The 12,261-nt window shown below is 44.9% G+C and overlaps 1 protein-coding gene across 1 annotated transcript; it reads left to right on the forward strand.

The window, feature by feature from the left end:
- Positions 1–256: 256 nt before the first annotated feature.
- On the forward strand, positions 257–1,409 carry LOC144562844 (6-phosphogluconate dehydrogenase family protein). Its single transcript, XM_078312147.1, has one exon. It carries the CDS (start codon positions 272–274, stop codon positions 1,286–1,288), a length of 1,017 nt encoding a protein of 338 aa, XP_078168273.1. The 5' UTR covers positions 257–271; the 3' UTR covers positions 1,289–1,409.
- Positions 1,410–12,261: the final 10,852 nt, after the last annotated feature.

Consider the following 12,261-nt stretch of genomic DNA (forward strand, 5'->3'; position numbering starts at 1 on the left):
TCCCAATTTAAAGCGTCAAAATTGAAGAGAGCAGCAACTTTCACCCGTAGCAATTTTTCTTCTTCTTACAAATAAACACATCCTTATTATTCAGACATCTTGAGCATGTTAAAATTATGCACCGCCCGCCTCGAAATTAAATCATGCATATGAAAAGGCCCTGCTAACAAAGCCCAGCGCAAAATCAAGTCCAGCCCATTTCCAATCTTACAGCATTCTTCTGGTTAAAAAATTACCGATCTACCCTTTATATCTCGGTAATCCATAACCAATGGTTCCACCTTTTCTCCGCCGCTCACTTCACCGTCTCCCCCACCTCCTCTCTCACCTCGTACTGCCACGTGTCACTCCAGCCATGTCGTTCTCCTATCAAACCCTAACCCGACCCGTTTCCCCCGATCAGACCCGCATCGGATGGATCGGCACCGGCGTCATGGGCCTCGCTATGGCCTCGCACCTCCTCTCCGCCGGATACTCTCTCACTGTCTTCTCTCGCACCGCCTCGAAAACCCAACCCCTGTTAGATCGCGGTGCCACCGCCGCCGCATCTCCTCGCGCCGTCGCCGCTGCAAGTGACGTCGTATTTCTCATGGTCGGGTACCCCTCAGATGTCCGTGCGGCCACACTGGACCCCACTTCTGGTGTCCTATCGGGCCTCTCTCCAGGCTCAGTTGTAGTCGACATGACTACATCAGATCCCTCTCTTGCCACAGAGATGGCCACTGCGGCTGAAGCTACAGGAAGCTTCTCTGTAGATGCTCCCGTGTCAGGTGGCGACCGTGGAGCCCGCAACGCGACTCTCTCCATATTTGCCGGTGGAAATGAGACGGTAATCGACCACCTCTCCCCTCTTTTTAAATGCATGGGAACAGTAAGGTACATGGGTGGGCCCGGGTCGGGCCAGCAGGCGAAATTGGGTAACCAAATTGTAATTGCCTCGACCATGGTTGGTTTAGTTGAAGGGATGATTTATGCTCACAAGTCGGGACTAGACGTATCAAAATGGCTTGAGGCTATTTCGACCGGCGCGGCTGGGTCGAAATCGCTGGAATTGTATGGGAAGAGGATTTTAGACAGGGACATGGCAGCCGGGTTTTATGTGCATCATTTTGTGAAGGATTTAGGGATTTGTCTGAGTGAGTGTCAGAGAATGGGGCTTGCTTTACCAGGCCTGGCTCTTGCGCACCAGCTGTATGTTTCCTTAATGGCACATGGAGAAGGCGGGCTTGGTACTCAGGCTTTAATTTTGGCTGTTGAGAGGCTTAACAACACGTGCCTCAGCAAATAAGATTGAGTTATGTGGATGCTAAAACTTTGGGTTAGGGTTTTGTAAGTGGCTTGGTAATAATAATATGTTCTTGGTATATGCATGCCCTTTTTATAAATTATTTCAGAAAACAATTTGCACGAGATGCATTTTATTGTTGGCAGTTCGTCTAGCATTCAAGTTGGAAATTTCCACTTTGATTGATGGCAAGATTTTAGAGGATTATAAATAAAAAAATGAATATAGAGAAGGGGCATTAAAGGTAGAGAGAAAAGGATGGTTGCTCAACTCCAATCTCCATTGCAACTAGATTCCAGGATTATTGAATGATTAAATAGAATTGTGTGTCTATCACTGTTATCTATTGCTATAAAAGACTCGCAAAAACAAGCTTGTACTATCCATTTGTTAGGGCGGCAGAATAGTTTTGACATGCTATTTGAAATGCTGCATTGATAAATTATATAGAAACCTAGGCTGTAAAGTTGTGGGTGTTTGAAGGTGGTGTTTGTATTGTGTGAAAATAATGTACTGAGTCGAAGATTATCGGCATAGTTAAGATTTTTTATTTGGATATAAATTTTTTGTGCCTGCTGCCTTCTACGGTTCTACCTGCATATCTCTGTTTTTCTTATTTTGTTCTATGATTCTAGCTACATTGTCATCAGATAGTTAAGCAAACAGAATAAATTTTGTGATTTAGTATGTGTAGACACCCCAAATTGTGTAATCTTGACAAAAAAAAATGCGCTTGCACCAAACGCAAGTCGGAAAATCCAAGACGAATGAATAATGTTATCTCCATGCACCTGCAAAATGAGGTACGCTTCGCAATCAATTTTTTGGTAAGTATGATTTTTACTGCCTAGTTTCGAATTAAAGATGTGCACTATGGGTTGAACAAAATTCAGCATGAGAATATTATGAAAGATACTTCGAAAAAAATTTATTGTATCCACATTAATGATGATTACTACTGACAGTTTTGTTCGCACAGAATATATGCTACAAAGTTTCAGTATAGCAAGCTATACCTTTTAAACCTTTGTTATACTCTGTCAAATCAGATAGCAAGTGCACTATCCTATCGATGAGTATGCTCAGGTATCGATCCACAGGGACGAAAGAAAATGACCGGACTCGTCTTAAAATTACTTGAGATTCTAGAAGTGAGAAAAATTGGTTTGATTTAATCCTAACAATTCTACTGATTTATGACAAGTTTAAAAGACAATAAAAAGAATTAAACTTGTTTTCAAATGATAAAAAGGCGTTTCCAGGGTTCAGATTTCATTTCTGTTCAGCCCCGAGGCATACGGCCCGTATGGGAATCCATACGGCCCGTAGGGGACCCCGAGTTAATGCTGCAGCTACTGTTTTCTGTGTTGATACTAATGTTTAGGGTTTCTATCGACCAGATCTAGATACCTAACCTCAACTTTCGCATTTTGGCCTAGTACCCGATTACCGGACTCAAATACTTCCCTCTTAGATGCGTTAAACCTCAACTTTCGCATTTTGGCCTAATTTATCTAAGTTACTTGTTGGTTTACTAAAAGTATCCAAGGACTTTCGCCTCAAGGAAAGTTTCACCTTTCGGGTACTCCTTGGTTTAACCCTACTTCATATACTTTATTCGGTTGGATTAAATGTCATAGACTTGGCTCCTAACACTTAGATGTGCGCATTCATCTAACGGGATGACTAATCAATTCAAGCAAGCACAAATAAAGCAATCAAAATACTACTCAACAAGGTAAAAACAAAGCATTCAACACAAAATCCAAGTAGCATGCAAACAAAACCAAACTAGAAACTACATCTTAGCCCTAGAAACAAAGTAAATTAGCTACTCATGTTCATCAGATAACACAAATAACAGAAAATAAAAGAGTTCATGACAAAACAATGGAGAAATCCGAAGATCCGTTGCAAACTCGCGTTTTTCACTTCTCTTCTTCTTCTCCTCCTCTTGTCTTTTGCTCCAAGAAAGGTTGTCCAAGTTCCAGTGGTGAATCCCCTCTTTTTTGGTGAGGAAATATCTCAATTAATGCTCCAGATCGCGCCCCAAAAGGCTTCCTTTTCGGCCTCCTTAAATTATGCTCATTTCAGATTCCAGCTGGATTTTCCGAATTAGCGCCCTACGGGCCGTATGAGACCCCGTACGGGCCGTATGGGACCCCGTATGCCTGTGCTTTGTCTTGGAGACTTTGTGCCTCTGTTGTGGAACCTTATGTGTAGTTGGGTAGATCCTGTACGGGCCGTACAAAATGTCATACGGGCCGTATGAAAAGTAGTCAGATCCAGTTTTTCGCCCTTTTTCCTGCAAAATACCAAACAAAGCATAGTAGTACCACATTTCATCGAAATATAAGTAAAAAGTCCACATTTATAGGCTTTAAAGCACAGGTTTCAGTGTAAATCAGGGCTGTAATTTAGATATAATATGGAGATATCAAATTCCCCCAAGCTTGAACTTTGCTTGTCCTCAAGCAAAAATCCCAACATGGGTATAGGGTTGGTCTTTGGATTACCTAAATGCAAATAAATTCCTAAATGTGAAAATTTACATGAACTGCTCTTATCAAGAACCATGAGAATCTTTTTGGATACAATTTGGATTTTCCTTGATGAATTTTGATTCACCCCACTAATTGATTAATCAAACTTCATATTTTGAGATGCTTTAATATTTGCAAAAAACTAATTACTTGAATTGATCAATCTTTCATTCTTACATTGAAATTATGCCCTCATTTGTGGTGATTTTTCCTTTTTCGCCCCCCCAAGCTTGAAACAAGCTTAGGTTAGAAAGTCGCGGATTTCATGTGTTGATAACTGCAAATATTTTTGAAACTTTTCGAGCTCAAAGGCATCCCGTCGGATTGTGCCAGTACTCTTTTTTTTTCTTTGGGAGACGAGCTCAAAGGCGCCCAGTAGGACTTATTGCCAGTACTCTTATTTTCTCCATCTTTTCATTTATTTCATTTGCATATATCATGAATACACACATCCAAGGTATTCTTTCATACCAATGGATATCCCAACCTTTCTATTATTTAAAATCCCCAATTCTCTATTTTAAAAGGCAGAGTTCAGTTTCAAAATGACTTTTCGATACAATTCAAGTTTTCATATTTTCAAGTTCTCAAAACATCCCTTCCTAATTAGTTCTTTGATCAATTATGAGGTTAGTTGTAAATTCTCAAGGTCATCCCAAACACAACCAAAACTTTTCACAAAAGTCCCTAATTCAAGCAATAACGCAAATTTATCACTGAAAAATACAAATTTTTGAAAAATAAACATGCCCTAAATGCAGATACAGTTTTCTTCTATTCCACTTCCCCAAGCTTGAATGAAGCATTGTCCTCAATGCTTGAGTTCACACAAGAAAAATAAAATAGAAGAAAATATGGAAACTAACCAGACATGGAGTGAGGGAAGAGGCAGGGGCGCCTCACTGATTGGTGGGAGGTGGGTCGGGTGGTTTTTGGTGGAGCGTCGTGTCAAATGTGTTGAAAGGATACACCATTCTTTCCTTTTTAACGCGCCAAGGGAGAGAAAGCATAGACCAGGTTGGTTGTGCATGGCTCGTATGCTGGTCTGCACGGTCCGTGTGCCTGTGATCATCCGCTGGTAAGGTCCTGTGCATGCATGTGGCTGGGTTTGTGCCCATCAGCTCCTCGATTAAGTTCCCGATCACAGTTTGCTGAGTTTTCAAATCCTCCAAGAGTCTAGCAGTGCGATTCGGGGGCGGATCTGAGCAAAGTGTCGTGTTGTCAAATACTTGCAAAAGAAAAATCCACCCCATATCTTTCAAGTCCTTGATTGAGCACCCGATCGCGCTTATGTGAGCTTTCAATTTCCCCAAGAGCGTGGCAGTCCGATCAGGGCTGAGATCTGCATTCAAGATCACAGGACAGGATTTATTTGGGTCTAGAAACTCATACCTGAAGTTAGCTGGGAGAGGTTTTAATTCGGGAGTGATCTGCTCTATCTGGCTGGTTGTACGGTCCGTATGAACATTGTGCGGACCGTATGCCTCAGCTCCAGCCTGAGCTTTTGGTTCCTTCTCAATCTCCAGCTTCTCTGTTTGAGATTCCTCTGGTGTACGGTCCGTATGATTTGGGTACGGTCCGTATGGCAATTCTTCCAGACAGATAGGCGTCATGTCTGCCGTGCAGATTGTCTCAAACTCGCTTGTTTCATCCTGCAACTCAGATAAATAATCAGAGTAATTTTTAACTGAGCTCCCGTATCCCTCACGGAGTTGTCCCTTAGCCAATCGATCCTCCACGTTGACTGCACAGCATGTTTCTGGTTCAGCTAGCCTCTGAGGGAAAGGAACAGGTGGCTGGTAGGGTGGTGGTTTCTCGGCCACCTTCTTTTTCTGTCTGTCAGCTTCATTTTGTACGGGCCGTACGGGATTGGTACGGACCGTATGGTCTGTCTTCTCATTCACAACTTCAATCGGATCAGGTTCTGACTGCTCGGGAATCTCAGGGGAGGTCGATACGGGCCGTATGGGATTCGTACGGACCGTATGGTCTGTTTCTGGCTTCACAGGTATGGCTGGTCCTTGGTACTGTGTCGCACTGGGCGTGCCAGGTGGTTTCTTGGCCCCCATCCTTCTCTGATTCTCAGCCTCTTTTAAAAGGTCTAGCATAAGCAAAGTGTCCCCCTTCCTTCTCTGGTTCTCAGGCTCTCTTTGTACGGCCCGTGCTGGGTTGGTACGGCCCGTGTCGGAAGAATCTTCAACATTCACTACTAGCCGCGTTGGATTTGCACGGTCATGGATCTCTTCAGATGGCTTTGGCACGAACTGAGTTGGGTTAGTATGGTCTGTGCAAGGTGGTGTGGAGTTAGATGAGGTTACTGGTTGAGCTGGTTCTGCATGGTCAGGGTTTGGTACGACCAGTACAGATTTGGTACGGCCCGTACCAGGCATGGAGGGTCCTTCATAGTTTGTCCCACTCAGCAAGGTTATGGATTTTACCTCTCCTCTGGGGTTCATTTCTGGTTGACTGGGCAGTCTTCCAGGAGGTGGTTGTGCAGAGGCAGCTTGATGACCCATTTGTTCATTCCTTCTGTTCTGAGCAACTGAATCGGCCAGTTGGGCATTGAGAGCCTGCAATTGCTCGAAGATCATTTGGTTCATTTTTCCCTGCTCATGCATGAAATTACTCACCGCGGGATCAATGTACGGTGTTATCACATTATTAGACCTATCATTTCGACTTGTTTCCATACGAAAAATCTATATTTTGAACCAACAAAGGGTACCTTTTACATTGAATATCCATAGAATGTGGTACTGCTAAGTTTTGGTTCTTACTTTGCAGGAATCAGGCGAAATTGGGCAAAATCAGGCAATTGGTAGACTTCAGGAAGCTCTGATGCGACTCGCATTCACCTGGTACGAGTCGCATCCAAGCCCAAAGCGACCTGCGATGCGACCCTCACTGCTCTCTCCTGAAGACCATCTGATGCGAGTCGCATCCACCTGATGCGAGTCGCATCAACTGTTGCCGCCCAGTTCAAATTAAATCTGACAAGCCCAAAGTCAACTCTGTTGCCTATATAAGGAGGTCCTATGCCAGAATTCGGGAGGCTTTTTCCCCCTCTACATTCCAGAACACAAAAAGAGCGAAGATCAAGAGAGAAGAAGGAGATTGGAGCTTGCTTGAAGAAGAGGAGAAGAAGAGAAGATTGCAAGATCCTCTCCAATCCACCTTGGATCTTCGAGCTCCATTATGATCTGCCTATTCTCTCTCTCTTTCATGTTTACTTTTGTTATGCTTGAGTAGATCCCTGTTTCTTAGGGTTAAGATGTAATCTCCAAACCTTTTCTTTGAGTTGAATGATGTTTTGATCTAATGTTGAACTTGTGTGATTGTTGTTTGAGTATTCATTGTTTGCTTGATTGTGATTTCTTGATTGATTCTTGATTGTCTACTGTTAGATGTCTATAGCATCTCTTCTAGTAATTAGGCCTTGATGTATCTTGCAATTGTAATTGAGCACTTGAAGTAGATCTAAGATCAATAGTAACCGAGAGGTGAAATTTCTATTATCGAGAGGTTATAGATACTTCTAGTTAACCAGACAATCAATCTAGGTTAGATACCAGTAGGCGAGAGCCACAGGTCGAAGCCTCGCACAAGAAATCAACTTAGATACGAACTCATGTCAGCTCTGCTCGAGGGCCATGCGACCCGCATCAGAGATGATGCGAGTCGCATCACACAGGTCGCATCAGAGATGATGCGAGTTGTATGATAGGTCCAGAGAAGGAAAAGTTTGGAGATGAAGTCTGAAACCCTAAGAACACATTTTATAATTGATTCAAAACCAAATCTTTTAATCGCTTTCATTTACCTTTAATTGAATTGTCTTTTGAAATTTAGAAATTGAAACAAATCAAACCCAATTCTTCAAACTTCTAGTACCTAACTTGGATTTGTGAAAGTCTAGAATTGAGTTTAACCGTCCCTGAGGATCGATACCTTATTTTACTACACGGATAGGATTGTACACTTGCAATCCTAGACGTGAGTGGATTCAAGGTTTAAAACAAGTACAATTAGTTGTATTTGGAACTTTGTAAGCACACTCTGAGAAGCGAACAAGTTTTGGCGCCGTTGCCGGGGACGGCTATCAATTCCTTTCTAGATTTACATTTTTCTTAGTTAATCTAGATTTTAGTTTGTATCTTTTCTTTTGCTTTACTTCTTTATCACTAAAAAAAAAAAAAAAAAAAACTGGCTTTCATCCCCCCTACTGCAGGTAAATACAAGCTGACTTACCAACTGAGGAGCAGAGGACCACTCTTCGACAAAACACCTCCAGAAGACACAGTCCCTGCTCAGACATCGACTGAAGCGACCCGCACAGAGGTTGACGCGACTCGCATCACAACCGAAGCGACTCGCATCACAGAGACAATGTCAGAACATCCGAGCAGGGAGGACAGGGATGCAGAAAGAAATAGAGAGCGAGAAGACTTGACTGACCAGTCTGACGACGACATGGATGTCTTCATGCCAAGGACCTTGCGAGAGTTCAATGTACCAAGGGCTGGAGATGTGAGAGGTGCAATCCGGCTGCCGCGCATTCCAGGACAACAACCCAACTTCAATCCGGGAGTTGTCAACATGGTGCAGCAGAACACCTTTCATGGACTCGACCACGAAGACCCGCACTCTCATCTCCAAACATTCCTCGAGTGCATCACGACCATCAAAACCAACGGTGAGAATGCTGATTACACCAAGCTTGCTCTATTTCCTTTCACTCTTAGGGACAAAGCAAAGAAATGGTTAGGATCTTTACCTAGGGACTCAGTTTTGACTTGGAGGGAATTGTCCAAATTGTTTCTGACCAAATTTTTCCCTCATAAACGAACTGCCAAGGTAAGACATGACCTGACCAGCTTTAGTCAAATTTTTGATGAACCCCTGAATGAGGCATGGGAAAGGTTTAGAGAATTGCAATACTCTTGTCCACACCACGGTATACCGGACTTGCTCTTGATCCAAACGTTTTATGACGGCTTGAACGAAAGCACTCGTGCTTACGTCGACGCTGTTGCTGGAGGCGCGCTGATGTCAAGGGAGCCTTTAGAGGCTATGAACTTGATAGACAGCATGGCGCAGAACCAGCAATGGTCCGGCCGTGACAACTCACGACGACGAGGAGGCCAAGGAGGTAGCCAAGGAGGTGGCAAGTACGAGGTGGATCACATCACGGCTCTCACCGCTAAGATGGACGCCATGCAGAGAGCGATGGACAAGCTCAGCGTCAAAGCAGTTGAACAGCAACCCCAAGCATGCGTCATGTGTGGTGATGAGAGACATGCTTACGAGCAATGTCCATTGGTGCAAGCTGATGAGGAGAGCGAGCAGGTCAATTCCATCAACAATGAACCTTCCTTTTTCCCAAAACCTCCCTTCAACCGATCCTACTCCAAGGATCCAATGGAACAACAGAATTGGAATAGGAATCAAAACAACCCTGCGCCTTTCAACAATGCTCCCAGGCCCCCTTTCACCAACCCCACCAACAACAATAACTCCTTCATCAATCCATCATCCAGCAGCAACTGGAACAATTCTTCTGGAGGAGGCAACAACAGAAACTTCTACCAGAACGCCTCCTTCCCCAATCAGAACAACCGAGCACCTCAAGCTGGCCCTTCCAGACCATATGTGCCTCCCTATGCGACGAACTTCACACACGAGCAAGGGAAGATGAACCAGATGATGTGGGAGCAAATGCAATCAATGGCAACTCAAATGGCCACCCAAAGCAAATTGTTGGAGCAACTGAGTCATATCGTCACTTCCAGCCAACCTCAACCTGGCAAACTGCCAGCGCAGCCAGAACCAAACCCCAGAGGAGAAGCTAAGGCGATCACACTGAGGAGTGGGACTCAGTACGATGAACCAGCTTTCCCAACTGATCAGATTCTAACCGATGCGACTGGCACCACCATTGATGCAACTGGCACCACCCCTGATGCGACTGGCATCAACTCTGATGCGACCTGCACCACCACAGTGCGACTCGCATCGACTCCAGAAGAACCTCTGGATGCGACTCGCATTGGTACAGTGCGACCCGCATCAAAGGAATCTGACAAGTCTGACAAAGAGAAAGGGAAAGGAGTTGAAAAACCTTACAGACCACCTGTACCCTTTCCCCGACGATTAGCTGAGAACAAGTTGAACGCACAATTCGCGAAATTCACTGAGGTGATCAAAGGCCTGCAAATCACGATCCCGTTCACCGATGCCTTGACTCAAATGCCCTCCTATGCCAAGTTCCTGAAAGATATTCTATCCAATAAGCGAAGCTTGGGGGGAAATGAAACGGTGAAGTTGACAGAACAATGCAGTGCCATTCTGAAGAACGACCTACCTCCCAAATTGGACGATCCAGGTAAGTTCTCCATTCCTTGCATCATAGGAAAGGCGACAATCAGGAAAGCTCTCTGCGATCTAGGAGCAAGCGTGAGTCTCATGCCACGCACGATCTACGAGCGAATGGGGGTAGGTGAGCTCAGACCAACGCGAATGTCATTACAACTAGCAGACTCCTCGGTACGACTACCACTTGGCATTGTGGAAGACGTACCAGTTCAAGTCGGTAAGTATTTCGTACCTGTCGATTTTGTTGTCATGGAGATGGAAGAGGATAAGGAAGTCCCCATCATCTTGGGACGACCTTTCCTCAGAACGGCAGGTGCAATCATCGACGTCTCTCAGGGAACGCTGACCATGAACTTTGGAGGAGAGAAAGTGTGTTTTCAAATCGACCGCGCCATGAAGTATCCTTCAACCGAATCTTGTTTCCGAGTAGATGTGATCGAAGAATGTTTAACGGATTTGGTAGAAGACTACCTTCTTGAGCGGACCAATGAGAGTATGAACGAGCACTTCGAATTTCTGTCTGAAATGCAAGTTGAAATAACGAATTCGGAAGTATGTGGAGCGGATGTGAAAGCAGCTGACTTTGGTGAGACTGGATGCGACCCGCATCAACCCCATGCGAGTCGCATCCCAAGGTCTGGAGAATTTGGAGCTAATGGAGGCGACTCAAGTACACCTGATGCGACTCGCAAGGAGTGTGATGCGACTCGCAAGGAGCATGATGCGACTTGCATCAAAGCCCAGGCAGAGAAACCCACTCTTGAGCTCAAGCCTCTACCAGCCAACCTCAGGTACGAGTACCTTGGACCAGATCAATCTCTCCCCGTTATAGTAAACGCCGAATTGAATCCCGAACAAACCGCCAAGCTTTTGGAGAAATTGACACTTCATCGAGGGGCGATTGGGTATTCGATCAACGACTTGAAGGGGATCAGCCCGTCCATCTGCTCACACCGAATCTTCTTGGAGGATGATCACAAGCCATCTGTTGAGCACCAAAGACGGCTCAATCCGAACCTGAAAGAGGTAGTCAAGAAAGAAATTCTCAAGCTTCTAGACGCCGGTATTATATACCCTATCTCTGACAGTAGATGGGTGAGCCCAGTCCACGTGGTGCCAAAGAAAGGAGGGGCAACGGTGGTGAGAAATGCGAAGAATGAACTGGTCCAAACCCGTGTGGTGACGGGACATCGCATGTGCATCGACTACAGGAAGCTGAACGCAGCCACACGCAAGGACCATTTCCCTCTGCCATTCGTTGACCAACTCCTCGAACGACTTGCAGATCACTCCTATTTCTGCTATCTGGATGGTTACTCTGGTTTCTTCCAGATACCGATTCACCCACAAGACCAAGAAATGACCACTTTTACCTGTCCCTACGGTACGTACGCGTACCGTAGGATGCCATTTGGTCTGTGCAATGCACCAGCAACCTTTCAAAGAGCCATGATGGCCATCTTTTCAGACTTCATTGAGAAAGAGGTTGAAATTTTTATGGATGACTTCTCGGTGTATGGAACATGCTTCGACACTTGTCTGACCAACCTGTGCAAGATCTTGCAGAGATGTGAGGAAGTCCATCTCATTCTGAACTGGGAGAAATGCCACTTCATGGTCCAGTCAGGAGTCGTCCTTGGACATGTCGTGACCTCAAAAGGCATCGAAGTCGACAAGGCCAAGATCGAAGTGATCGAGAAACTAGAGATTCCGACGAGCGTCAAAGGAGTTCGAAGCTTTCTTGGACATGCTGGATTCTACCGTCGGTTCATCAAGGATTTTTCCAAGATTGCTAAGCCATTGACCAATCTGCTCATCAAGGAGTCTGACTTTGTCTTCACTGAAGAATGCGTCAAATCTTTTCACAGCTTGAAGGAGTCTCTCATCTCAGCACCTATCCTGCAACCACCTGACTGGTCTCTTCCCTTTGAGATCATGTGCGATGCGAGCGACTACGCAGTAGGAGTTGTTCTTGGGCAGAGGAAGGGATCGATGCCATGTGCCATCTACTACGCTAGCAAGGTGCTAGACCCTGCCCAGATGAATTACACGACTACCGAG

Source organism: Carex rostrata, chromosome 12, assembly GCF_964058835.1.
Source record: "Carex rostrata chromosome 12, lpCarRost1.2, whole genome shotgun sequence".
Taxonomy (NCBI): Eukaryota; Viridiplantae; Streptophyta; class Magnoliopsida; order Poales; family Cyperaceae; genus Carex; species Carex rostrata.